Consider the following 27,966-nt stretch of genomic DNA (forward strand, 5'->3'; position numbering starts at 1 on the left):
CCCTGGCAGCATGGGCAATTGGCCATGCTGCCAGGGGCTGATGGGAATTGTAGTCCATAACATCTGGAGTGCCAAAGGTTCGCCACCACTGCTCTAAAGGAATCTGAACCATTGCAAATTTAGCAGCCGAGTGAGATGCAAGACGTTCTAATGAAGAAATTGTAGCTGGTGCTGATTGGCTGGCGCTGGCTCCTCCTCTTTGAAAACTCTTTGGAGGACGACCTTCATGCTTGCCTGTACTTGCTTGCCTTTCCATCGCCCAACCAAGAAATAAATCAGTGGGTTCAGGCTGCTCACCAGGGAATACACAGACCATACAAGCAAGAAGGCATAGTCATTGTGCATAGCAATAATAACCGTGATAATCGCCCAGGCATCCAGGAGGAGGAACAAGAGCAGAGTCAGTAAAATGGCTATTGTTAATCCACCACGCTGCTCCGGTTGTGATTTCACGTGCCCTTTGATGAACAGGGTCAGAGTGGTGACAGTCATAACTGGAAAGCAAAGGATGAATGGTCCAAAAAGCCAGCCCAACCATATATAATAATTATAGTCTCCAGAGTTTTTGCTGGGTAAACTGAAAAGAATTCCAGACATCAAGAAGGAGAAGACCCATATTAGGAAACAGAAGAAGGTGGGGAAATTTGATGACTTATGGCATCGATACCAGCTTGGGTAAAGAACAGACACACACCTGTCAATGCCTATAATGGCCAGGATAAACTGGCAGCTGTTTTGCATCACTAAAAGAAGCAGAAGAATGGGATTACCAACATATTGAGTATCAATGCGTATACCAATAATTCTTAAAAATACATATGCATAAATAAAAACTGCGACTAAAAGGAACCCAAAGGAAGCTGTGCTGAAGTTCAGGAGATACATGGTGAAAATATTCCTTTTGATGTTGAAGGTGAGCAGCCAGAGGAAAATACCATTTCCTACGAGACCAAAAATGCAGATAACAATAGAAAAGGAGCATAAAATGAGGAAATTTGCCCTGATACTGTAGTATTCTGAATCATCTGTTTTAATAACACTGAGTTGTCGGAATCCAAAACAGAATCGATCCATCATGCTCATCTTCTGCCTTGGATTTTTTTCCCACTTCCTCTTCTTGAACAAACTTCCCTGCTGGAGAAACCAGAAAAGATTGGTTGCCATGATGGAGCCAAGCAAAGAAAACTGTTTTTGGTCTAGTCGCAGGGGTCTGCAACCTGCAGCTCTCCAGATGTTTATGGACTAGGATTCCCATCAGTCCCTGCCACCATGGCCAATTGGCCATGCTGGGAGGGGCTGATGGGAATTGTAGTTCATGAACATCTGGAGAGCCCAGGTTGCAGACCCCTTTCACCTCCATGACTTGCATGGGTTGGGTAGAGCTGGATCAATTACTGAAATGGTTAGAGGTTTTTTTTAATGTAGTGGCAGTTCTAATCATGATCTTTTATGTATTTTCTTGTGTGTTTTTTCCCAAAAGAATTATACTACTTTTACTTTTTAAAAGAAATAAACGTATCTATACAAGTAAGTCATCTTGATTTCTGGAAGGAACAAAGGCAGCTAATAATTTCAAATCAATCAATCGTTTAAGCGGAAAGTTCTGGTTGTGTTTTTATATATATATATATATATGACTTGTTCCACTCAAAAAGTTGACTCAGCTTCTTTTGGAGTAAACTCTGCCTTTAATCAGGACCCTGTGATACGTTTGGTAATATACACTGATTTTTTCCCCCACATATTTATTGACTTCTGTATACATGATGCTTGAAGAAGTTTCAAAAATAAAATCAGCCAACTTTTTCAAAAATTATGGAATTTCCTCCCTAGGCAGATTTTTCTGTCTCCTTCTATTGTTGTCTTCGGCCAATGGACAAAGAATTTTGTTTTGTTTGACTTCTGATCACTGATCCTTACTGACGTTCAATCCTATTCATGTGTCTATATTTTATGTTTTCTTGTTAAGTATATTTATTTATTTATTTATTTATTTGTTTGTTTGTTTGTTTGTTTGTTTGTTTATTTATGCTTGTATACCGCCCTCCCCTGGAGGGCTCATATCTATATGCCCTCTCAGCCTGTTTAGTATTTCATTTATCTGCCACCTTGGGGACCCTAAAGTGAATGGGAAAATGGATTTAAAAGGTTTACAATACATTAATTAGCACATCCAATCTAATTTTTTTTACTTTCATGCCATTTTCTGTTGCTGTAACTCCTCTTAAATGTCCTAATTTTTTTACAGTCATTCATGTACAAGTTTGCACATAAACTGCATACAAAGGATAAATGATATAAAATGGCAGACAATACTGAACTGTTTGGGTTTTTTTAATAAACTGATTCATTGGAAGGGAACAACAACATGGCATGGCCTATTTTTTTAATACCACTCTGATCTGTAAATCACTGGGAAAATAAAATGGCCCATGATACCAGCTTGTATATTACAAACCAACTAGAACCCAACTAAGTCAGTACTGAAGTCCATGTTCATAAAAGAGGGAATAATGTTTATGTGTAATACTCAAGGAAACAAATGGATCACAGAGAAGGCATGGGACGCTGAAGAAAAATTGTAACGTGAACCTCATTGTACAGGTTTTACGAGTTTGCTTATACTTTCTAAGGTGATAGTTGCTTCATTTGCAAATGGGTAAAACCAATCAGTCGCCAGCGGGAGAAATGGTACCATCATGCCCTTCTCCAAAGCTTTCCAAGAATATCTGGTGAGCCCCAATAGAAAGGACTAGGTAGACCTCAATCTCAGCCAGTATGGTAATTCTAACATATTGGGATAAAATCTAGTCCCCAGAGAAATCACCACTATTTGCATTCAGATGCAACTGAGGAACACATCAAGAACCCAGCATGCTAAAATGCCTAGTACCAGAACTGAAGTCTCAGACTTTTTAAACTTCAACATCTTTCAGCAAGGTGTTTTCCTCTAAATCAGAGCCAGAATAAATAATCTTTTGTCTTCAATAAGTGAATCCTGGACAGACTAAGATGTAGTTTTGGTAAGCAGGTTTTGTCATGCCCCCACAGAGCCTTTGTTTATTTGCCCTTTAAGATTTAGTTTCCCCAAAGTTAGCATGGGTTTAGCTATGTTTTGCATAGTATTCAATGGGAGGGAACCTAATTTAGTTCTGTCCCTTTAAGAAGCCCTAGGCTGGTGTTCTACGGCAGTTATTACCCAGCAACCCATCTGATTTTGGCAGTTAGGTGCCAACGGAAGCTGGGTGGCAGCAACAAGTTAGACAGTCATTGGCTCATTCCGCACATGCAGAATAATGCACTTTCAAACTGCTTTCAGTGCTCTTTAAAGCTGTGCGGAATAGCAAAACCCACTTGCAAACAGTTGTGAAAGTGGTTTGAAAACGCATTATTTTGTGTGTGGGGAAGGGGCCATAGATGTTATAGGCTCACAGTATTTACGTTAATAAGTTCCAGCCTCCAGAAAGTTTCTGCAACAAAGTAACCTTTATTTAGGCTCATTCCGCACATGCAGAATAATGCACTTTCAAACTGCTTTCAGTGCTCTTTGAAGCTGTGCGGAATGGCAAAATCCACTTGCAAACTGTTGTGAAAGTGGTTTGAAAACGCATTATTTTGCGTGTGCGGAAGGGGCCTTAGTTAGACCCGGGAGGAGTCAGGGTCTGTCAACGTTGTTACAATTAAAGCTTTAAGTGTTGAACTGTTAACTGAGTCAGTGAGTCTTACATTCTGCTTTGGCCGGGTGCAGGGCACCTAAATAACCACCTGGGAAGCAGAACAGGTTTACATTAATTCTTAAAACTAACCTCGTATGTTATTACTTGTAAGCAGTGGTCCTCAACTTTTTTTTTCTGTTGGCTCTTGTAAAAAGGGGTGTATCTATGGGGGAAAAAACTCCCACCACCCAATTTGGCTTGGTCCAGCATTAAACTGAAAAAGATAACTCCACGGTCCACATGGACTTCGGAGGCAGAGCGGCTGGTTCAAGGTTGACTCAGCTTTCCATCTTTACAAGGTGGGTAAAATGAGTACCCAGCTTGCTGGAGGTTGAGAGTGGGTGACTGGGGAATAGAACAACAACTCCCCTGCCCCTCAACATTGTCTGCCTAGCAGATGTTGTGATATGATGTCTCCCCATGGGTCAGTTTTCACTTACCTGTGAATAATTGTGGAGAGCTGTCTTTAGATATGGCGGATGAAGGACCTGATGTCTTCTGCTGGATGGGAGGGAAAGAAGAAATTGGACGTGAGTTGGAAAACTTTGAGCAAATGTCAACAGTCTCATCAAAGTTATTGCAAGGTGGCGAAGAGCTCCAGGCTAACTGCCCTTTGCTTTTATTCTTCAGTTTGCCCATGTTGTCAGATGGAGCGGTTCTTGTATCAGCCATCAGATTAGCTTTCAGATGCAGGAAATTCTTTGACAGGTAAGGATTCTGCGTGCTAGAATGGCTCTCGTGAGTAGAACAAATGTTCAAGGAATAAGGAGCAGCTAACCCCACTATTATCTGCCCGTGTCCAAGTAGGGTCACCCTGCAGGGTTTTCAAGGCAAGAGAGAAACAGAGCAGCCCGGCTTATGGTGGTGGAGGCAACTTGGAGCTGCAGGAGAGAAGCTGCCCCCATCGGAGTTGCCCGGGCAAGACAGAGGGCAGTGGCACAACTTTGGTGCTTCCTGCCCTTTTCTCTTTTGACAGTGGGAGGGGGTGCCCCCCTTGCAAGCCGAGGTGACTGAGAGCACATCGTCTCCAAGCCAAAGTTTTTGTAAATCATTTTTAAAATTGTGGTGCTTGAGGGCAGCTGCCCATGGGGGGGGCGGGGCAGGGGGATGCAGATTTTGCACCGGGTTACATTTTCCCTAGATGCACCTCTGGCATTAAGACGGCCTTTGTTTTGGATATTTGTCAAGACATCAGCCTACTTTAAACCATTTTTTTCTTCTCCAGTTTCACTTCTCTTCACTCTGGTAAAAACTGAAGTCATAATTCTTTATCTTTATGCAATGTTTCTCATGTTTATTTCCATCATAGTTACATACGTCATAATTATGAATTGTAATATGTGTAAACAACACAAGTAAATTCTGCAGAACTGTTTTCAAAAGGCAAAGTCTTTGGCAATACATTTGAACACAGAGAGAAAGAAATGCGATACTGGATCATGTCTTCATAATTCACAGTTTAAGCAGAATAAAGTGAAGAAGTGGATCGTTTCAGATTTCAAAGTGGGACAGTTTATAAATGAGCCCTCATAAGTATAAACTTTTCTCAATTAAAACATGCATTATGTGTGTGGGGGAGTATAATTCTGTTTAAACGTAAAATGAGCATATTGTGGAGAAAATAAGCAACCTTGCCACCAGTTGTCAGTTTCGGCTTGGACAAGGAAGAGGAATAAGCATTTGAATTTATACCTCACTTTTGTCAACCATAAGGAGCCTCAAAATGGCTTACAAAATCCTTCCCTTGCTCTCCCCTCAACAGACACCCTATGAGGTTGGTGGGGCAGAGGGAGATTTGACAGTACTGTGACTAGCCCAAAGTCACTCAGCAGGCTTTATGTGGAGGAGTGGGGAAACAAATCCGGTTCACCATACAAAAGACTGCCACTCATGTACAGGAGTGGGAGTCAAACCCAGTTCTCCAGATTAGATTCCATTGCTCTTAGCCACTACACCACACATGTAAGCCATTCAATGGAGGAGGAATAACTACGATCTGACTCCTTTCCAAGACTTTTTATCATCTGTCTTTTGATAACTTATCAAAATTATTACCTCCCCCACAATTTTTTTCCAACCTATTCCAGACTTTTACCCTCACCTCTTTCTAAATCCCAGGACTGTGTGAATTCACTGTGTGCTGTGATCATTTGTGTGTAGGTATATTTATTATTTTATTTTTCTAACAAAATTGTTCTTTGGATTCCTGAAGATTTCTTGCAGAAACGTACCTCTGTAAACTCTGGTGATAAAGATCTCATATTGGTTGCACACCTCTCATACAGCAAGGTCTGCCCTTGCTAATTCCCGCACTCTAAAAGAGGCAGATACCAGCATTTGGGTAACAGAATGATCTGCACTTCTATATTTTTCTGCACTTCAATATCCCCCCCACTCAACTTTCTGCATCCCAGAGCAGATCTCCATTGTCCTGAATGTCACTACAAAGTCAGCCATTACGTCCTTTGGGGCATGTGAAATCAACCCCCTTTCTGTCTGTCTGTCTGTCTGTCTGTCTGCCTGCCTGCCTGCCTGCCTGCCTGCCTGCCTGCCTGCCTGCCTGTCTGTCTGTCTGTCTGTCTGTCTGTCTGTCTGTCTGTCTTCAGGAAAAATATAATGGCAAACAACAAAGAAGGATATATGAGCATCCTTTTCATTTATACAATCTTGCTTAACATGTTTCTGACCACCTCGTACGTTTTGATAAACAATCCCTTTCTACCAGAGGTTAGGCTTTTACCAACATGATACAAATAACCGAGGTGTGACAGGTGATTTTTATCATACATTTGTATTGCAAGGAAGAAAAAAAGAAAATAAGAACATCCCATACAAAAGCTATTATACATTGGTAATTTCTAAAACATAACTCACTAAGACAAAAAAGCTCTTGGGTTTGTGAAATCGAATTATAAGTGAGAGGAAAGGTCGATACGATTTAGAATAATGCAATAGTATAAAAGCTGATTATTTGGTGCTTGGGGAATTGATGAAGCCTTTTCCTCTCTGCCAGCTACAGAGATGCAGGTGAGCTTTGGAGCAAAGATACAGAATAAACTGAATTATTGAAATATAAATGTGATCTCTAGGATGGAGGGCATTTCTCCATTTTCACACTGAGAAATACTTGTGGGAAAAGCACACAACGTATAGTTTTATGGGGCTTCTTTATGTCTGTGGGGTGTTTTGCCAAGACACAAGAGAGCATGTGTGTGTTCTATACAAAAAATATCTGTGGGATCAAACAGAAAAAAGGAACCTTCATCCCCCTTTTCATGGATATTGTTAAAGTAGTGCAGATGGACTGCAAATGAAATAAAATATGGAAACAAGCTGCAGCAAACTGTTCAAATTTTGGATCTTTACCACCATCCTAGCCAAAGTTCAACCCTTTGAAATCCCTTGAAGTCAACTAGTCTGAGGTTTACCTCTACCACGGAAGGGTTTACAGCGCAGGCAGACACACTACAGACTGAGCCCTGGCTGGCATCAATCCATTTAGCCCTATGGTTGACTTTCTTGAGGGGGGGTGTTGGATTTTTCTGCCACCCCACACTTCCTTAAAACCCTCGGGAGGTGATGGGAGAGGGAGGCAGCCCTCTGTCCCAATCCCCCTTGGGCTAAGGACCGGACTACCCAAAATAACTGCCATTAGAGACCAAAGAGTAAATTTTAAAGTATGTTTATACTTGGTGCGGATAAAGTGGAAGCCCTTTGAAAAATCTATTTTGGTTGTAATGTATTTTTGTGTATTTTCCTTTCCTTATTTAGTTTTGATTTGTTCAGCTTTTCTTTCTCTTTATGTGTATGCTTACACTCTTAATTAAAACAAAAAAACCACTCAACCTCCCCACCCTCCCCCAAGACAAAAACTGACTTTCAGTGCAAATCAAATTTCCAACACAAGATCTCTTCAAATTACAACTGATCTCCAGGCAAAGGACATCAGTTCCCCTGGAGAAAAATGGCCGGTTGAGAAGGTAGGCTGTCGGCATTGCACCCGGTTGAACACTTTGCCCCGTTCAAACCCCAACCTCCCCAGGCCCCACCCACAAAATCTACAGGTATTTGCTAATCCAAGGAAAGTATTCTTTGTAGATAATGAGATAGTGAACGCAAAGAAAAGGGGAGCCAATCCCCCAAAGGAATACTTGCCCAAATAACAAGGAAGAATACACTACGAGCGCATAGCGTTTTGCATATCATTGAAGATTGCTGCGTATTGTTGAAGATTGCTTATTATAGGAAATCTGTGGATACCAAGAACAAGAGCATTAATTGGGCTCTTGCAGATCACAGTGCATATTACTGATTATTTGCGTGACTTTGCACAATTTTATATGAAAAAAATAGCTGGAACTGAACACTTGAAGCATTGCGGCTATTGCTATGAAACTTCCCTGTGGGCATTACATCCCATTACTAGATGTTACATTAGGACCACGTCACTGAGTATCATCTTTCAAACAAGTTGCTGGATGACCTGGATGTGATTGTTAAGAACTATGCCACTTCTGGCGTGTAATGAATATCATTCATGGAAAGTTCCTGTTATTTATGAATGAATTTGATGCGAAGTACGCAATTTGCATGACAGAATCAATGTTGTTTATGAATGTATTACTGCATTACTCTGATTAAGTACTAAACTTTGCAGAAATTTAATACCATAGTGTATTCTTCCTTGTTATTTGGGCAAGTATTCCTTTGGGGGATTGGCTCCCCTTTTCTTTGCGTTCCCTATTGTATTTTCCACTTGCCCTTCATTGTCATTGCTGATAATGAGATAGTCCCCAAAATAGATAGAAGGTCGCTTTGGTATTTGTATGCTCTCTGCAAAAGGTTGTTTCATGTTGCATGCCTAATGTTATGATATAAAATAGCATCTGAAGAATATTTCGTTTTTATGATTGCTTTATGAAGGTCCTTTTGACAGCATACATCGTCATAATCATTGTAAATATTTACTCCATTTCAAATTTGTAATGTGTCTATAATACTATAACAAATTATGGCTTCTGGAGGCATTGTAACTGGATTTGGATTGGGGATTGCGGAGCTCTGTTTCCCCTCTACGGTGTCTACCTGGTTTGTCCATTTTGTTTGGCCTTTGGACTGCACTGGTTCAAAGTTCACGGTGTAATCCCATCATGGCTTGGGTTGAATGTTGGGCTGCAGGTCCTCTCTTTGCCCTTCATCTTCTTCCAGGATCCTGCGGAATGTGGCTTTCCAGTTTTCTCTTGATTGACCCCTCTTCTTTCTCCCAACCAGGAAATAAATAAGTGGGTTAATGCTGCTATTTAAAGAAGCACACAGTAAGCCGTATCTCATTGGAGAGGGGCCTGCATCAGTGGATAAAGTAAAGTTCAAGTAGGCAGCATTCAGCGGGAAAGCAAAGAAAAGGAAAAAGAGAAGAGTAAGGAGGATAGCTCTTAAAAGCTTTCCTCTCCGGCGCTGTTGGGATTTGAAGCAGACATTAATGAACAAGGTCAGAGTGGAGCTGATCATGAGTGGGAGGCAAAGCAGGGCGCTCACAAAAAACTGGTAGAACCTGCAACGGCAACCATTTTCCAGGATTTCAGTCTGGAAGAGTACATAGTGAATGCCACTAAGCAGGAAAGAGAGGACCCAGATGGCAGCACACACAAAGGTGGACAATCGGGATGGTCGGTGAAGTCGATGCCAGATTGGGAAGAGGACACACAGGCACCGGTCAATGCTGATCACTGTCAGTAGGAACTGGCCGGTGCTGTATGTGAATACGATGAGCTCCACGTATATGAGGTTCAAAGAGGGATCTTCTACAGCAAAAAATGTAGCCAAAGATATGAGGACTCCGATGTCAGCCACGGCCAGGTTCAGGATGAAGATGGTGAAAGAATTCCTCTTAATGCGGAAGCCAAGAAGCCAGAGGACAACGGCGTTCCCCAGAAACCCAAAAAGGCCAATAAAAATGCTTAGGAAAGAGATAGTCTTTTGCTCCAGGTATTCCCCAAAGGTTAGGTTATAATTGTCTGCCGCAGGAGTCACAGAGGTCTGATTTGTGCGGCTGAAATTGGTCCACATCCTCGTTGTGTGCTTTTTTGGAACACTGCTCCCCTCTGCTTGTTTAGATGCACCTGCCAGAATAAATGGTGCCTGAATGAGTCAAAATCAGTGGGTGCCACAAATTCACGCAAAATGGATGCCTCTCAGAGAATTGTGGGATTGATATTGTGTGCCAAGCCTGGACAGGAATGCCATTGGATCCTGGGGCAAAAAATCCAAACTTCACATACACGCTACAGGGGTCAGTGCTATCAGTCACAGACCAGGAAAGGGATTTGGGCGTCTTAGTTGATAGTTCCATGGGAATGTCAACTCAATGCATGGCAGCTGTGAAAAAGGCAAACTCTATGCTGGGGATCATTAGGAAAGGAATTGATAATAAAACTGCAAAGATTGTCCTGCCCTTATATGAAACAGTGGTGCGACTAGATGGACTCTGGCCTGATCCAGCTGGCTTGTACTTATGTTCTTATGTTCTTATGTTCTTATTTACTGAAATATAGACATAAGGAAGGCATTTTTCCATTTTCATGTACCAGTGAATAACTGTGGACAGCCGTATTCAAATACTGGGAGTGACTGGCCCTCTTTCTCCTTCTGGGCTGGCAGGCGATGGGGAAATCTCAGGAGACTTGAATACTGGGCGCAATTTTTTAGTATTCAATCCAAGTTTCTGTAAGACTGATAAAAAGCCAGGCTAACTGCTCACTGCCTTTTATTCTTCAGTTTGCCAACATGATCTGATAAAAGACGGAACCGTTCTTTTATGATCCGTGATGTTAGCTATCAGAAGGAGGAAATTCTTGCAACATAAAATTGTGAAACAAAATTCAGGAGAAAAACAAATTTGCAAGTGATCAGGAGTGACAAGTCACTTCACTATCATCTGGGGTGGGGGGAATGCTGTCACACTGCGGTCAACTTATGGAGAAAAGTCATGGGGTTTTCAAGGTAAATGATGCTCAGAGGAGGTTTATCATTGCCTGCCGCAGCCTAGCCACCCTGGCCTTCCTTGGTGGTCTCTCAACCAAGTACTAACCAGGGCTGATGTTACAGGATTAGGCAAGTCTGGGCCATATAAGCCAGGGGCCATTGTTATTTAGAGGAATCTATTTTGAATGGCCGTTTCCGCATGAAGGCGGAAACGGCCGGGTCGCCGTTTATGACGCCGACCCGACGACGCTGGGACCGTCCGCATGGACGGTCCTGGAAACAGCCGGGCAGCCGGCGCCACAGAGCGCCGGCGCCTGGCCGACCCGGCATGTCCCCGGGCCTCCGGCACGTCGCCGAGGCCCAGGGATACGGCCCCCTGGCCCTGCGCGCCTGCTCTGACGAGAGAAATATGATTAGGTGATTTGAAATAACTAGAAAAAAATTAATTGTGTATTTCAAATTGAGCTTGCTACTAGGAAAAAAATGGTTTAAATTGTGTTTTATAATTTTACTACTTTTAAAAAGCTAAATTATGCTTAAAATATGACAAGGCTAAAATATAAATTTGTCAAAGCAAATGATAGAAAAGTAAATAATTTTGGTTAAAAGAAAGAGGTTACAAGAAAGAGGGGGGGGGAAGGCTGGCAAAATTTGCCCTGTGCTGCCATCAGCCAGCTCCCTTAGTCAGCTCCCAGGTTCCAAAAGCCAGAACCTCCCTCCAAGGCAGAGGCGTAGCACCAAGGGTGTGTCTGTGTGTGCGACGCACTGGGTGGACGCCCCGCGGAGGCGCTCCGGGGGTGGGACAGGTCGTTCCCGGGGCTTGGAGGGGCGCGCGGTGCACGCACACACCGGGCACACTTCCCCCTCACTCCATCCCTGCTCCGAGGGACAGCACAAAACAGCTTTAAAAGCCTCTATACATGTGCAGAGTTTTAAATTCAAAACTCAAGATATTTCTTTAAGTAAAAAACAATGAACTACAGATGCATGTGTAACGTATAAGGATATGCGGGGAAAGAGAGAAGCCCTTACAAACTTACAAACTTAGAGACCCCATTGGGAGAAGAAGGAGGGCGAGAGAGAGAGAGAGATTCAAAAATCCCCACACTATCCTTCAGACTAGGGAAAAGGGATTTTCTTAATTTACTTTGCTGCCACCATAAAAAGAAAAGAAAACTAGAAATCCCCCAACCTGCTGCTGGTTTGCCAAAACATAAAGGATCCCACCTCACATACACACACTAGGTCTGAGGGGAATGTCCTTCAGAGTCCTTTTAACAAAAATGGAGGGAACTCAAAACTGGCTGGGATTGTAGTTACGCAGACAGGCACACACAATCCTCTCACACATAAACGCAGGCTGGCACAGGGGTAACTTAAACATAGAAAATAGAATTTATTTTGAGAACTAAAGAAAGGTTTCTTAAAATACTGACTCAAAGAGGTACTACGCTTAATGGTTTCAGAGCTTAAGATGTTGCTTCAGTTTCATACACACACAGACACACACAGGTGTCTCTTAAGGAAAGATTTAGCTTTGAACCAATGAATTTCCTTACACACAGGCCCTTTCCGCACTGCGGAAAGGGCGCCCCTGCACCAGCAGGAATTCTGCCAGTGGAGGGGTGGGGGCCGTTCACACAGGAGTGTGCGAGCGGCCCCCGCAGAGGCCGGCATGGGAGAGGTGGCTCCGCATGGAGCCGCCTCTTCCCCGTCCCCCCCCCACTCACCTCGTCATCCTGCGTCGCCCTGCTGGACTCCTAAGACCCGCCCACGCTGCCCTCCGACCTCCAGGGGTCGGAGGACAGCGAGGGAGGGTCTCAGCAGTCCAGTAGAGCGATGCAGGATGACGAGGTGAGTGGGGGGGGAACGAGGAAAACAGCGTGTTCCCGGCGGTGCCGTTCACACCACGCCGGCGGGAACACGCTGTTTTCCAAAAACCTCCCTCCAGGAGGGAGGTTTTTGGAGGTGGCTTGACGCTGCTCTGGGGGAGGTGGAGGGGAGCCAGGTCGGCACTGCTGAGTTTCAGCAGCGCCGCCTGTGCGAACGGCTCCCTGGGGACGGCGTTTTTGCCGTCCCCAGGGCGCCGTATATGGCCTGTGCAGAAAGGGCCACACAGACACTAGTCTTTACTGCACTAGTACCCACTGATCACATGTAAAGCCGACGACATCCGAGGCGTCTGGCGAGAACCGAGACGTTCTAACGTCAAAAACAGAAATCGGTGAATTCCGAAGGTGCAGATTTCCAAGGCTCCACTGTATCTGGCATTCTCCCAGTACCTCTTCTCCAAACAGAAAGGACCTTCAAAAGTTGATGAAAATAGTGAGCCATAGCAAAATCTAGATTCCTAAAGAAGCAAATCTCACCAAACCCCTTGTATGAAAAATTAAAAACCAGTAAACCTAAAGTTTTAAACTGGAAAGAGAAAAGAAAAAAGTATTTTACCTTATGGTTTAAACTGCTGGATCCAGTTATGAAAAAGTACCCCACTTGTCTCTAAGCAGGGCTTGACACTGCTTCAATTACGAAGAAAAAAACAGGAAACCAATGCTAAAAAAAACTTCTTCCAAATTAAAAGTTTGCTAATGCAGAAGACAGGAAATTGGTTGACAAATTCTAAACCACTAAAATATAAATCTGTACTGTTAACAAAAAGAGAACTAGCCCAGCTCTAAATCCAGCAAAAATTTTAATAGAAGGCAGTACTATCAAAAAGTAATGAGGCGGTGGAAGTCTATAGAGATGAGTCCCTTGAAGTAGTGAAAGACAAGAGGAAAAGTTGGTATGCAATTATAAAAGAGAAAAGTTTTAAAAAAAACCCAAAATTACCATTAGCTTGGTCAGCCCAAGCTTGTAGGTTACATACACCTTAAAAAGTGTTTAAACTATTTATTGTACATTCATCTGAAAAATTAAAAGAAGCAGGATTTCTTAAATAGCAAAAAGGAGTACATGGGAAGGTGGGGGGAAAACCCCCAAAGAGTATACCTTGGTGGGAGAGAATGATTACCATAGGAACATAAGAACATAAGAACATAAGAACATAAGAACAAGCCAACTGGATCAGACCAGAGTCCATCTAGTCCAGCTCTCTGCTACTCGCAGTGGCCCACCAGGTGCCTTTGGGAGCTCACATGCAGGAGGTGAAAGCAATGGCCTTCTGCGGCTGTTGCTCCCGAGCACCTGGTCTGTTAAGGCATTTGCAATCTCAGATCAAAGAGGATCAAGATTGGTAGCCATAAATCGACTTCTCCTCCATAAATCTGTCCAAGCCCCTTTTAAAGCTATCCAGGTTAGTGGCCATCACCACCTCCTGTGGCAGCATATTCCAAACACCAATCACACGTTGCGTGAAGAAGTGTTTCCTTTTATTAGTCCTAATTATTCCCCCCAGCATTTTCAATGAATGCCCCCTGGTTCTAGTATTGTGAGAAAGAGAGAAAAATTTCTCTCTGTCAACATTTTCTACCCCATGCATAATTTTATAGACTTCAATCATATCCCCCCTCAGCCGTCTCCTCTCCAAATTAAAGAGTCCCAAACGCTGCAGCCTCTCCTCATAGGGAAGGTGCTCCAGTCCCTCAATCATCCTTGTTGCCCTTCTCTGCACTTTTACTATCTCCTCAATATCCTTTTTGAGATGCGGCGACCAGAACTGGACACAGTACTCCAAGTGCGGTCGCACCACGGCTTTATATAAGGGCATGACGATCTTTGCAGTTTTATTCTCAATTCCTTTCCTAATTATCCCCAGCATAGAGTTTGCCTTTTTCACAGCTGCCATGCATTGAGCTGACATTCCCATGGAACTATCAACTAAGATGCCAAATCCCTTTCCTGGTCTGTGACTGATAGCACTGACCCTTGTAGCTTGTATGTGAAGTTTGGATTTTTTGCCCCTACGTGCATCACTTTGCATTTTGCTACATTGAACTGCATTTGCCATTTCTTAGCCCACTCACCTAATTTATCAAGGTCCGCTTGGAGCTCTTCGCAATCCTTTGTGGTTCTCACCACCCTACATAATTTGGTATCATCTGCAAACTTGGCCACCACGCTACCCAAGGAATTGGCCCACCAAGTGTTGCAAGTGTTGCAATAAATATATTCGAAAAATCATTGGGAAGCATTGGTTCTAGCAAAAGCCCTCTTGAAAACGTATACATGTGTGGGATATATCAGCTTGCGGTGCTGATTACACAAAATTGTCTAATTTCTACTACAGTTATTAAGGGGGTTAACAAATCCAAGTCCAAAGGGGCGGGGAGACCATGAGTTATTGGACACTTTCAATAATATTAAATCAACTTTACTCAGAGGTGGGATCCAGCCGGTTCTCACAGGTTCCCGAGAGTAGGTTACTAATTATTTGTGTGTGCCGAGAGGGGGTTACTAATTGGGTCCACTCAGAGGCAGTGGCATATTTGCCTAGGGACAAGGGGTACCCCATGTCCCTGGGCGCATCCATTGCAGTCACGTGGGGGGGGCGCCAAAATGTCCCCCCATACAGACTGATTTTGCAAGCCCCAGCAAGCCTGGAATTGAAGAAGCCTGGAATTGAAGAATTAAGGAAGCCTGACATATCCCCGCCCACTCTCTATGGTAGCCCTGAGTGTCCAGAGGGTGGGGGAGAAATACCACTGTGCTCCCAGGATGAGGACTGGGGAGCTCCACCTCCCCTCCCTCTCACCCAGAGTGCAGTGCCTTATTCTCCATTAAGTCATTGCCATTGCTCTCAGTCTCAAGCCTTCTCCCCAGCAGACGGGTGCCGGCCAGCACAGGAGAAGTCCATAGGCCGGCTAGGGAGGCAATCTCTGCCCCACCTGCAAGGTGTTTGTTGTGGGGAGAGGAAAGGGGGGGCGCGTTTGTTAGCTGTTTGGAGACTCCTTAAAGGTAATGTGCAAATCCAAACTGCACTTCTATCCCTAAAATCTTGTTTGCAATTGTGAATGGCCTTGATGGGGGGGGGACGGGACATGAAGCACCTGGCTTCTTAACTTTTGCTGTGGGGCTGGGCTGTAATCTGGAGAGTTGAGTTTGATTCCACACTTTCTCTGCCCCACCTGCTGCCCCACAAGGTGTTTGTTGTGGGGAGAGGAAAGGGGGGGTGTTTGTTAGCTGTTTGGAGACTCCTTAAAGCGAACTGCACCTGGGGTGCACATGCCCTGCATCCTTGCCACTGCCCCGCCCCCGGAATGCCTGGCCACGCCCCTGTCATGCCCCACCCAGCCCCACTGTTTGAATCCCACCACCATGGGAACCTGTTACTAAAATTTTTGGATCCCACCACTGACTTTACTGAATTTTCTTAGGAGGGGAGGCAAAAACTCTGTTTAGTCATAATGGATAGTTTGTCAGGAAAGCTGGAAGCTCTCCCGGCAGCAACAGCCACAACAGAAAGGGTGGCTAATGCTGTTGGAATACATCATATGGGTTCTAACAGCATCAATATGAAATAATGTAAAGATTACATTTTGTCAAGGTTATGGGGAAATGCCTTCCTTTGAGAATTTATACTTAAAGAAATCGATACTGGTCTTGTTGTTTTTTCTATACCCAACGTAAGGGCAAGGGCCCCGTCTGGCCCCATATGTCCCACGTCGGCCTCTGTGTTCTGCAGAGGCCAATCTGCTGGAGATCCCCGCCCCATCTATGATGCGGCTAGCCTCTACTAGGGCCAGGGCTTTTACTGTCCTGGCTCCTGCCTGGTGGAATGCTCTCCCTCCAGCTGTCCGGGCCCTGCAGGACCTAAATGAGTTCCGCAGGGCCTGCAAGACTGAGCTATTCCGCCGGGCTTTTGGTGAGGCCAGCTGCTGATATATATGTGCCCGTTAACAGCTAAGACCCGCTGTCCCCCTTTTAGAGGAGTTTTAATGGTCTTACGCCATCTGCACTTTAAATGGTCCGGGAATTTGAACGCTGCATTTTAATTTAATAACTAATATTTAATATTGTATTTTATCTATCCACTTGTTTGTATAAATGTTGTAAACCGCCCTGAGCCCTTGGGGGGAGGGCGGTATATAAGTGGAACAAATAAATAAAATAAAATAAAAAGGGCCTGCTGGCCCAAACTGCACCTCTGGAATTTGCAGTCGACAAGCTGTAGCCGAAAAATTGAAAGCTGACTAAGGGAAGATAAACTCCAGCTATCCTGGAAAAGTCCCTGCCAGGTCCTGCTAACACCAATAACTGCAGTCCGTGCAGCTAACAAAAAAACTGAACTATAATTCATACTGAAAACCCTCAAGAAAAGAAAACTAACTCCATGAACACTAACCACGTTGAACTTGACTCAGAGGAAGAAAAATTGACTTTAGAAGGCAACCGAGAGGACAACCCAGAGGGGGACACAAAGACCCCTTCTGCAGTGCGGAAAGGGCGCCCCTGCACTGGCAGGAATTCTGCCGGTGGAGGGGTGGGGGCTGTTCGCACGGGAGCGTGCGAGTGGCCCCCGCAGAGGCTGGCATGGGAGACGCGGCTCCGCATGGAGCTGCCTCTTCCCCGTCCCCCCCCACTTACCTCATCGTCCTGCGTCACCCTGCTGGACTCCTAAGACCCGCCCACGCTGCCCTCCGACCTCCAGGTAAGGAACTCAAGGTGGCTGACAAGCTCCTTTCCCTTCCTCTCCCCACAATAGACAATAGAGGTAGGTGGGACTGAGAGAGTTCCGAAGAACAGTGACTAGCCCAAGGTCACCCAGCAGCAATGTAGCAGTGCGGAAACACATCTGGTTCACCAGATAAGCCTCTGCCACTCAGGTGGAGGAGTGGAGAATCAAACCTGGTTCTCCAGATTAGAATCCACCTGCTCTTAACCACTACACCACGCTGACTCTTGCAGCAAAGATTGAAGCTAAGCATGATGGGCCCTGGTACTTGGGTGGGAGGCCAGCCAAGAAGTCTAAGGTCATTCTGCAGTGCCAGGAGATAGTGTAAACACATTTTGGGGTCACCCAGGCCCTTTCTGCATGGGCAATATACAGCGCCCTAGGGACGGCAAAAACGCCATACCTGGGAAGCTGTTCGCACAGCTGGCACTGCTGTATCGCAGCAGCGCCAGCTGTGCCTCCCCCAAGTGGCGTGAAGGCACCACTTTAAACCTCGCTCAATGAGCGAGGCTTTTGCAAAACAGTGTCTTCCCGCCGGCGCGGTGCGAATAGCACCAGCGGGAAGACGCTGCTTTCCCCCTCCCCTCCACTCACCTCTTTGTTCAGTGTCATTGTGGAGGGCTGGAGGGACCCACCCATGCTGCCCTCCAACCCCTGGAGGTCGGAGGGCAGCATGGGCAGGTCCCTCCAGCTTTCCACGGTGACACTGAACAAAGAGGTGAGTGGAGGGGACCACAGGAGAGGCAGCTCCATGCAGAGCCGCCTCTCTGGCTGAGGAGGGAGCCGGGACTGCTCATGCGAGCAGTCCCCACACCTCCACTGGCATGAATTATGCCGGTGGAGGTGCTCTGCCGCTGCTGTGCAGAAAGGGCCCAACAGTCAGCTGCAACTTTCCACCAGCAGAAACTCAAGCAAATGTGTTTATCTTAAAAGATGTGCATGCAGTACGGAAAGGGATAGATTCTTCCTCCCTGGTTTCCTTTCCATGTTGCTGAATTCTCACAATTGTTTACTTACCTCTTCCCACTTTCAAAGACTTTGTTGCTGTGCTTCGAGTCTGTCCTCTTGCTTGGGATGCCCACAATCCACGTTTCAGCAGGAGCTTGAAGGGAAAAGTCAACATTATTGCACACTGTGCCACAGAAGGAAGCACATCTTACCATGACATACCTCTGAAGACGCCAGCCACATGCCGATGAAACATTAGGAGCTAACTCTATACAGCCTGAAAGCCCCACAACAGCCAGAATAGTAAAAGAAAAATTGCATCCATACCTTTGCTTTTACATGACAGAAGGAGCGGAAAGGAAGAAGCAGAGTTCAAACAATAAATTTCTTGGATTTTCACAATCCATTCAGTGCACAGAGCCAGAAGGTTGGTGGCAGATGTCGTATCTCAGGTAACGTTTCCATATTCTCTGGCTACAGCTACTGGATCGTATGCATTAAAAAATGACTGAGAAAAACCAGAGGAAAATGCACTGTTGGCTGGAACTATTATCAAATCCGAGTTCAATCAGACTGGTCTTGGAGGAGGTAGTTTGCAAGGAACATCCAACTAAAGTATCAGACGTGGAGGGACGCAACAGAAGGAATGAAAAGAGAGAGACAAAGGATGCAAACAGGAGAAAGAAGCAAGAGAAATCCGGGAGTGAATGCACTTGAAAGGATTAGTTAGAATGAAGACTGAAGTAGCAAAACAGGACACTCAATATTGCCTTAGAGAGAAAAGATGAAGAAGGAAGAACCCAGCAACAAGAAAAGCTGTCCTGCCTCCCTCCAGTTCGCACGTTCACTCACAATTGGATAAGAACAGCCTTCAGATGCTTCCCTTCAGAAGTTTAGGGTCTTGGTCTTGATCGCTTGTCCAGAATAAAGAGAACTTGTCCATCCAGTGTTGAGTGTCCAACTTCAACCAGAGAATGACCAAGAGATGTTTGTCTTTTGGGTGCTGTGTGGTTTCCGGGCTGTATGGCCGTGTTCTAGCAGCATTCTCTCCTGACGTTTCGCCTGCATCTGTGGCTGGCATCTTCAGAGGATGTTTGTCTTCTTTCAACAGGGCGGTGCACAGGTTCTACATCAAGATGCCTTGACCACACATCCATTCGGCAGTCCTCCTCCCCCCACCCTGATGCTCTAGAAAGCCCTGAAGTGGGGAGGAAATTGCTTCTAAGATCTTACGTCCCAAGAGAAATTTTGCTTTTTGCTTGTAAACAATGCAAAGGTGTTTTCTAAGTGTGCAGCAATCTTATGTAGCTTGCATGCTGAGTTCTTGGGAGTTCATCTTTTTTTCTTTTCTTGCACTTAAAAGAATGGTTTATTAATCCAATAGTCTTCACTCTAAGTTTTAATTCTAATTGCACTGGATAGCCATGGTTACACAACCTAAGGTCCTCATGAAGGCCCCAGGGCAGCTATTATACTTTTTCAAATATATAAAAATATATATATATACATATACACACACCCACATACACACACACACACACATACATACGTTCGTACATACATACATTCTTATGTATGTATGTATGTATGTATGTATGTATGTATGTATGTATGTATGTATGTATGTATGTATGTATGCATGCATGCATGCATGCATGCAGTGGTGGGATTCAAATAATTTAACAACCAGTTGTTTTCAAGCACCATTTTAACAACCGGTTCTTCCAAAGTGGTGCAAACCTACGGGGCGGGGATAACAGCGGGGCGGGGATGGTGCAAACCTGCGGGGTGGGGATAACAGCGTGTTCCCGGCGGTGCCGTTCGCACGGCGCCAGCGGGAACACGCTGTTTTCCAAAAACCTCCCTCAGCGCCACCTGTGCGAACGGCTTCCTGGGGACGGTGTTTTTGCCGTCCCCAGGGCGCTGTTAATGGCCCGTGCGGAAAGGGCCTCTCTGTTCTGCAGTGCCTTCGCTCCATTGAAGCCAGTGGGGTATTTCTGAGTGTGTAAACGGGCTGCACATTTTTTAAATTAGAGGCACCAGACTTTCAAGGTGACTCCAAGAGGCCCTCCTGGCAATAGCATCCAGGCTTGGTGAACTTTGCTTCTGAGGGTTTAATTTTATGGGCCCCCAAAAGGCTTATTTTGTTTCCCTACTCCTACACATGAAGCCTGCTGGCTGAGTTCTCTCAGATCTTTCTCAACCCACCCCCTCCCACAGCCTTCAGAAGCAAAGTTCACCAAGACTGGATGCTAGTGTCAGGAGGGCCTCCTGGAGCAGTCACATCAGTCACCCCAGATATCCCATTAAGATCTCAAGCAGTGTTTTAAAACCACGCTATTCTAAACTATATCAACTTTGCATCTCACTTATAATTCAGTTTTGCAAACCCAAGAGCGTTGCTCTTCTTAATGAGTTATATTTTAGAAATTCCCCTTTGGCAGATAGTGATGTTTCAGAAATTATCTGTTTACAGAAAACAGATATTACAATAATTTTGTATGTGATGTTCTTTTTGTGACATTTCTTTCTCCTTTTGAAATTTCTGCAATACAAACCTATGATAAAAATCACCTGTCACACCTCAATTATTCATATCTGTTTATTTAAAAAAAGTATGAGGTGATCATTTTTCCTGAAAAAGAAGAAAAAGAGAATGGCATGTAATCCAAAACGATAATTATGGGTAATATAGAGGCATTGACTAAGAAAAAAAATATGGTATGTTTCTGCTCATTCAACCTCGCAGTTACCCTTAGCTAAAAGCGTACAGCGAATACAATCATTCCTTTGGGTGCTTGTTTAGTATTTTGATTCATTATTATGTATATATTTCATCTGGCATTGAAAAGATGTAATAGCAAACTGCATGCTGCTTTAATACTTTACACTTTGGTGTGGTTTCATTGTCTCTCATCTCAATTCATTTGCCTTTTCATTTTCAAAGGTGCAAGGGTTCATCCACCGCATGGGAAACCCCGACAATGAAATAGCTGGAGTCATTTTATACTAAATAAGGTATAAACAGACTGTCATGTGGTTTTCATGCATGGCTTAGGTAATACAAGTTTAGAAATGTCCCATGCTCAGTCCTGTGGCACGAAGTGAATTGGCATACAGCTGTTTTATCCCAGTAAGAGCAGATAGACGAGAAAAGACAAACATTCCAAACATGGCGACCAGGGTGGTGAATTCAAGTTGCAAAGTTGGTTTCTATCAGGATGAAAACTCAAAACATTATGAATATTACTTGAATATCTCAATGGGCTATCCAAAAAAGTTCCAAGAACCTTTAATATCCATTTTTATTGTTATCTATACCTTCCTATTTCTAACCATCATTATCGGAATTGTGGCGAACGGGACCGTCGTCTGGCTTCTTGGCTTCCGCATGAAGAGGACTCCTTTCACAACCTACATCCTGAACTTGGCTGTTGCTGATATTGGGGTCCTCATACTCAGCATTTTGGAATGTATATATGTGGTATATAAGTTTATCATTGCAGTCCTTTATCGTGAAGCTGTTTCTCCTCTGAAATACTACATATTTGGTTATGTGCTCTCATTACTGTGTAACACTGATCAGCTTCTCCTGATGGCCATCAGTGTTGACAGGTGTGTGGCGGTCCTCTTCCCAGTTTGGCATTGATGCCACCGGCAACCACACTTGTCCAGAACTGTGTGTGTCTTCATATGAGTCCTCTCCTTCCTGCTTAGTGGACTGGACATCCTTCTCATATTTGCAAATCAATTTACGCTGCTCCAACTTATTTTGAATGTTGTCGTTTGTACCCCACTCATGGCTATCTCTGCTATCACTTTGTTGGTCAAAATCTGCCTTAAATCCCAGCAACGTAAGCGGGGAAAACTGTTAATGACCATTTTCCTTGCGCTTTTCTTCTTTCTCATCTTTGGTTCCCCTGTGAATTATTTGTATGTTTTCATATACTGCTACCTATTGAAAGGCCTTAATGTGGAATCAGTGTTTAGTGCAGCCCTTGGTTACTCAGAATTAAGCTCCATGGTGATTCCTATTCTTTTAGCGAGGGCACATCCGATTAAAATTCCTATACTGGTTGCTTTTGTATGTACAATTCTAAACTGCAGTGTTAACCCGTTAATCTATTTCTTAGTGGCAAGAGACAAGAAAAGCAGATCTGGGCTCTCTATGAAAGTTGCCCTCCAGAGGGTATTCAAGGATGAGGAAAACTGCAGAGGGGAAGAAGGACTTCAAGCTGAAAACCAGGTCTGATTTGTATATGAGGATATACATGTGCTCACGCACATGCACGCACACACACACACACACACACACACACACAGAGCCTATTCGTGTCAGATCCAATGGGCAGTGGCTGTCTCACCACAAACACAGCAGTGGCTAATAATGCTGAACATACCCTGAAACAATGGCCCTTTCCACACAGGCCAAAAATTAATGCCGCAGCGGCACCCAGCTCCCACCAAAACGGTGTTTTTGAATCTTGCTCGGGGAGCGAGGATTTTTGGAAACGCCGGCTTCCATTCAGTGCCATGCGAATGGCACCGGGTGGAAGCTGGCGTTTCTCTCCCAGCCCTCCCAAATGCTCCTTACCTCCAGTCACCTTCTGTCGCATTGTGCAGGCCAGGAGACACGCCCCCCTGGCCTCATTCTCCAGTATAGTCGCTTTGGCCAGGGGGGGCGTGTCCCCTGGCCTCCACAACGTGACAGAAGGCAACCGGAGGGAAGGAGCGTTTGGGAGCGGCGCAGCCTGTGCAAAGGCTGCGCCGCTGCCGCCGCTTCCAGCAGGACCGTCCATGCGAACGGTTCCGCGGGGGTTCGTTGGTATAGTTAATGCACCCCCCCCCTCAGTGCCCGTGTGGAAAGGGCCATAGACTCCACAGAAAATTCTCTTCGGGGTCACAGGAAGCTCGCCATGCATAATCAGCCCTTGAAAATTTCATAGGGTCACCTTAAGTCAGCTGTGACTTAATGGCATCCCCCCCCCCAAAAAAAGAACCCTCTATTTACGGTGTGAACTTATATGGTACGAAAAGTCTCCAGGATAGAAGGAGATTGTATAATGAAAAATTGTATAAAAACATATGATGAAAGGAAAGGGAAAATGTTAGGAGTTTTATATAAATACATGATAGAAGCCACCCCCCCAAGTTAACCCCTTATTGTCAGGATTGTGACAGACACTTGCAAATCCTAACATATTCCTGCTGCTTTCATTGATGCGACATCCCAATTTTTTCTATATTTAGACAAAGCCAGAGAGATATATTAAATGGAAAGGAAAAGGGGATTTAAGGAATGGAAGACTTTTATGAAAATGGAACTCTGCATATTTCAGAACAACTAAAAGAAAAAGTGCAAGGAATGTCAACTAGTTGGATTCTTTTAAATCAGTCATGCTACCTAATTGTGAATCCTACAGTAAGGCAAAGTATGACCAGAAAGATGGTGAAATGTGAATAGATCCTAATAAAACATATACATAGTGCAAAAGATTAATTTCCATAATATATTCTCATTTAATTGGATCAACAACAAAATCTATGGAAGAAATTTTGGATGACTCAAATAAGGAAATCTCTAATAAGAATCCTTAGGCAGATTTCTGATGGCAGATCACTCCAATGCATCTTGGAAGAAGGGCAGCCCAATCTGGTGAGGAGAGCACCCCTCTCGGAACCAGCTCAATGGACAAATGTTCTGGCGAAGGGGCAACTTAAATCCACCTTAAAGGGAGAATCTGGGGTCCCCAGTTAAAACATCATTGAAAATGATGCTGTTTGGGGGTGGTTTATCCCCCACCCTGAAATAGCCTCACTTTCAATGTTTAAACTGGAAACCTCAGATTCTCCCTTCAAATCCATGCTGAAGGGAGTGGATTTAAAAAGAGAATCTGACGAAATTTGGGGGGTGCCTACTGTCAGGGGTGCAATTATTAAGCTAGCAGCACCAAATTTTCAGGGCATCTTTAGGAGACTCTCCTGATGATAGCATCCAGGTTTGGTGAGTTTTGGCTCAGGGGGTCCAAAGTTATGGACTCCCAAAGGGGGCAGCCCATCCCCCGTTGTTTCCAATGGGAGCTAATAGAAGGTGGGGGCTAAACATTTGAAGCACCCCCCCAAATTTCCCCAGATTCTCCTTTTAAATCCACCCCCTTCGGCATGGATTTAAAAGGAGAATTTGGGCTCTCTAGTTTAAGCACCATTGAAAGTGATGCTGTTTAGGGGTGGGGCAGGGGTCTCTGCTGTCTCCGGCCTCTGAGAGCTGCTTTTATAAGCACTGAGGACGGGGGTGGGGCTTGGGAAGGCATGGCAATGCCACAGGGTGGGTGGGGGAATAGCCCCGCCCCCTGAACCCCCTATAAAAAATCTATACTTACGCCCCTGATTACATTCTTGGTATTCACTGTGGCAAATAGGCTTGGCAAAAAAAAAAATGACATACCGACATAGAATAGGCAAGTTAATGTGTGCATAAAGCTAAAGTATGAGGTTTCTATTATATGCAGCATGATTTTATTTCATGCATGAATCAGAACCGTATTCAACCTCTTTCTAGGCCTGTCCTCAGGTTAGGAAAAGGAATTAAGTACAAAATATATAACAATTATGTATTAAAAACTTCAGCAACCCCAGACTGAAACCTTTAGCTATATAGCTATATATCTATATGTGTGTGTGTGTGTGTATATATATATATATATAAAAATAGGTTTCAATACCAAAACAATAATAAAAAGCATATACTGTGTGCAGTTAGATAACAATGTGACCCCCCCCCCTCCACCTCACACTTTAACACAGACCTGGGCATTATACGGCCCGGGGGCCACATCTGGCCCGCCGGATGACCCTGACTGACCCTTATTACAGGCTTGGCCCTGGCCTAAGAGGACCTGTTTAGAACCGCGCTGCTCACGCTGACCCTCCCCCTTCCCCCCTCGCGCAGTGGCTTCTGGGGCGATCCCCTACTTTGAAAGCCCCGCAGAAGCCGGTTGCCTTGACTGCCTGCTTCTGCGGGGCTTTCAAAAGTGCCTCGTCCCCCTGCCTTGCTGGGGAGCGAGGCATCTTTGAAAGCCCCACAGAAGCCAGTTGCCTTGGCTTCCTGTTTCTGCGGGGCTTTCAAAAGCGCCAGTCGATGAAAAAAGTAGGTCAAGGGACTTAAGTTTCCCCACTTGCTTGATTGTCACAGTGGACAACTATGCAGGTAGGTTAAGCCTGTGATTCTTTGTGCCAAATAGTGTTGTATACAGAACTGTTGCCACTGATTCCAAGTTGATCTATGCACCTGTCTGTCACTTATCAGCCCCTATTATGCAGAATTGAGTTCAGCCTTTTGGCCCGGCCCTCCACAATATTTTCTGTTTCTTATGTGGCCCCATGGAAAAAATAATTGCCCACCCCTGCTTTAACAGGTGGTAAAACAAAACTCAAAAAGCATATATAGAGGTATGGTATTTAGGACCATTCCTTTCTTAATAGGGAGAGATAAACATAGAGATAATAAAACAAGAATTTCATCAAGCATTGTTCTTTCTCCTGACAGAAGCGTAAAGGCGAGGAGTCAAGATAAAAATCCCGAAAATAGAAACTGACCATCATAACCAATATCAGCCTGATGATCCTTTCCATTATGGATACTGCCCTGGAATATGATAACGACCTTGATAATATTTCTTTCCCAAATGACAGCATCGAATATGATAATACCTTTGATTATGAAAGCCGGAATAATGTGAAAGTTCTTTATCTCTTGATATTGGTCCTCATCTGCCTTTCGGGAGCCGTGGGGAATGGAGTTGTCATCCGGCTTCTTGGCTTCCGCATTAAGAGGAATCCTTTTATCACCTACATCCTGAACTTGGCCGTTGCTGATCTAGGGGTCCTTGTATCAGCTACGTTTCATGCTGTTAGTTTCTTGTTGAGATTTCATGATGGTTTTCACATTACTTACCCATTGTTCATGTCCCTGTTCTTATTAATGTACAGCACTAGTCAATTTCTACTGACTGCTATCAGCATTGACAGGTGTGTGGCCGTCTTCTTCCCGCTTTGGCATAAATGCCACCAGCCAACATTTTTGTCCAGTGTTGTTTGTGCACTCATATGGGTCCTCTCCTTCCTACTTACAACAGTTACCTGCACTCTCATTTTAGCAGGACAAGCTGGGACTGAAGTATATTCCCAATTTTTTGTGAACGGGCTGCTTTGCCTTCCAATCATGACTGGTACCACTGTGGCCCTGTTCATTAAACTCCGTTTTAAAGCACGGCAGCATGAACGGAGGAAGCTTTTGACCGTCATCTTGCTCACCCTGGTCTTCTTCCTTTTCTTTGCTTTTCCATTAAATACCATTTTCATCCTCGAAGTTTTCTATTTCAATTATTTGTCAATATACGTATTATACAGTGCAATGCTATTAGCCTGTCTAAATAGCAGTGTAAACCCAGCTATCTATACCCTGGTTGGGAGACAAAGGAAGTCTAGACATAAGGAGAGCATGAAGATGATCCTCCAGAAAGTTTTCAAGGATGAAGAAGAAGGCTGTACTGAGAGGAACCCCAGTTGAACTCCAGATATGGTGCCATTCCAAGAGCCAAAAGCTTTGTCACAGGAAGATTTCATTGTATTTCTAGACCACATAAGGAAAAGCTGTAGGAGTATGACATATTCTATACCAAAGATTTTAAATGAACTCTCTGTCTCCAGACAGTTCCTGATGTCATTGCATAACATCTGCAACCGAGAAGAAGGCCTTAATACATTATCCTCTTTCATCCTTACCATAAACACCTAGGATCCAGATTTGATCCTCTCACCAAGGCAAAACAAAAGAAACAAGAAGGAATTCTTATAGCATTTCCTTCTTTGGCAATTCTCTGCACCAGCACAATCAAGGCCATTTCCCCACTTTTAAAAATGACGTCGGTTTCATCCAGCATGGACCTTTTCAGCGTGGGGATTGTGTTCCCCGGCTTCCCCACAGTCCCACGCAGAGCGCAGGGTCATCAAAAGGCGCCGTTTTCAGCAGCACCAGAAATGACGCGCGCTGAGGGGCGCGAGAGTGGCAGAGTCGGGGCGGCGGCGTTGTCGCCGCCCCTGTAGTGGGGAGTGCCGCTGGACCCCGTGCTACTTGGCAAGAGTAGCACGCAGCAAACGGTGAGAGGGGAAAGGCCCCAAGTCATACACTTCTAGTTCAATTCATTCATCAACACTCCTGGAAACATCAGCTTGATCAGAACCAGATTTCAGTCCTTTTCTTTCTGGGATACATTGCACATTGGGATCCTGGGAAGTATAGTTTGCTGAGTATACAACTGGGCAGCTGTAGTCCTGAGGAAAATTAGAGAGATAGACTTGGTATCTACAGGGCAAATTTTATGCATATTGGTCGAGCAGGATTTTACCTTTCTGATTTAAGCAGCAAAAATCCTATGTGTATTTGTTTGTCAAGTTCAATGGAGCTTTCTCCCAAGAAATCAAGTCTGGAATTGCACATTTAATCTTTTTCTGAAAGGTTCATATGCTACACACTTCTTACTCCTATTGTAAAATATACAACAAGTAACCAGAAAGTACTAATACAATGCAGGACTGCATATTCCTTGAACATTTGCTGTACGTTAAAAAATTTCTGCCTGACAGCTTGTTGATGGCATTTTCTCCAATGCAAATAAAAAGCTGCATAAGACATCTGGCTGTCTATTC

The 27,966-nt window shown here is 44.4% G+C and overlaps 3 protein-coding genes and 1 pseudogene across 3 annotated transcripts in view; 2 read left to right on the top strand and 2 right to left on the bottom strand.

The window, feature by feature from the left end:
• LOC125439465 (mas-related G-protein coupled receptor member H-like) overlaps positions 1–1,074 on the bottom strand; it is a 4,774-nt gene extending 3,700 nt beyond the window's left edge. Inside the window, exons 1-2 of the mRNA XM_048508567.1 lie at positions 771–1,074; positions 298–494 (exon numbers count right to left, since the gene is read on the bottom strand). Of these exons, the coding sequence (XP_048364524.1) occupies positions 298–494; positions 771–1,074 (501 nt within the window). The remainder of the gene's footprint in view (positions 1–297; positions 495–770) is intronic.
• Positions 1,075–8,864: 7,790 nt separating this feature from the next.
• On the bottom strand, positions 8,865–9,782 carry LOC125439466 (mas-related G-protein coupled receptor member H-like). The gene has a single exon (XM_048508569.1). It carries the CDS (start codon positions 9,780–9,782, stop codon positions 8,865–8,867), a length of 918 nt encoding a protein of 305 aa, XP_048364526.1.
• Positions 9,783–21,430: 11,648 nt separating this feature from the next.
• LOC125439467 lies at positions 21,431–22,510 on the top strand (annotated as a pseudogene).
• Positions 22,511–25,891: 3,381 nt separating this feature from the next.
• LOC125439468 (proto-oncogene Mas-like) lies at positions 25,892–26,827 on the top strand. Its single transcript, XM_048508570.1, has one exon. The coding sequence runs from the start codon at positions 25,892–25,894 to the stop codon at positions 26,825–26,827; it is 936 nt and encodes a 311-aa protein (XP_048364527.1).
• The last annotated feature ends 1,139 nt before the right edge of the window (positions 26,828–27,966 follow it).

The sequence above is a fragment of the Sphaerodactylus townsendi genome, linkage group LG09 (genome assembly GCF_021028975.2).
Source record: "Sphaerodactylus townsendi isolate TG3544 linkage group LG09, MPM_Stown_v2.3, whole genome shotgun sequence".
Taxonomy (NCBI): domain Eukaryota; kingdom Metazoa; phylum Chordata; class Lepidosauria; order Squamata; family Sphaerodactylidae; genus Sphaerodactylus; species Sphaerodactylus townsendi.

Bases quoted from the DNA above. Each gene is read 5' to 3' on its own strand.
- LOC125439466 (XM_048508569.1), bottom strand. From the start codon at position 9,782: ATGTGGACCAATTTCAGCCGCACAAATCAGACCTCTGTGACTCCTGCG.
- LOC125439468 (XM_048508570.1), top strand. From the start codon at position 25,892: ATGGATACTGCCCTGGAATATGATAACGACCTTGATAATATTTCTTTC.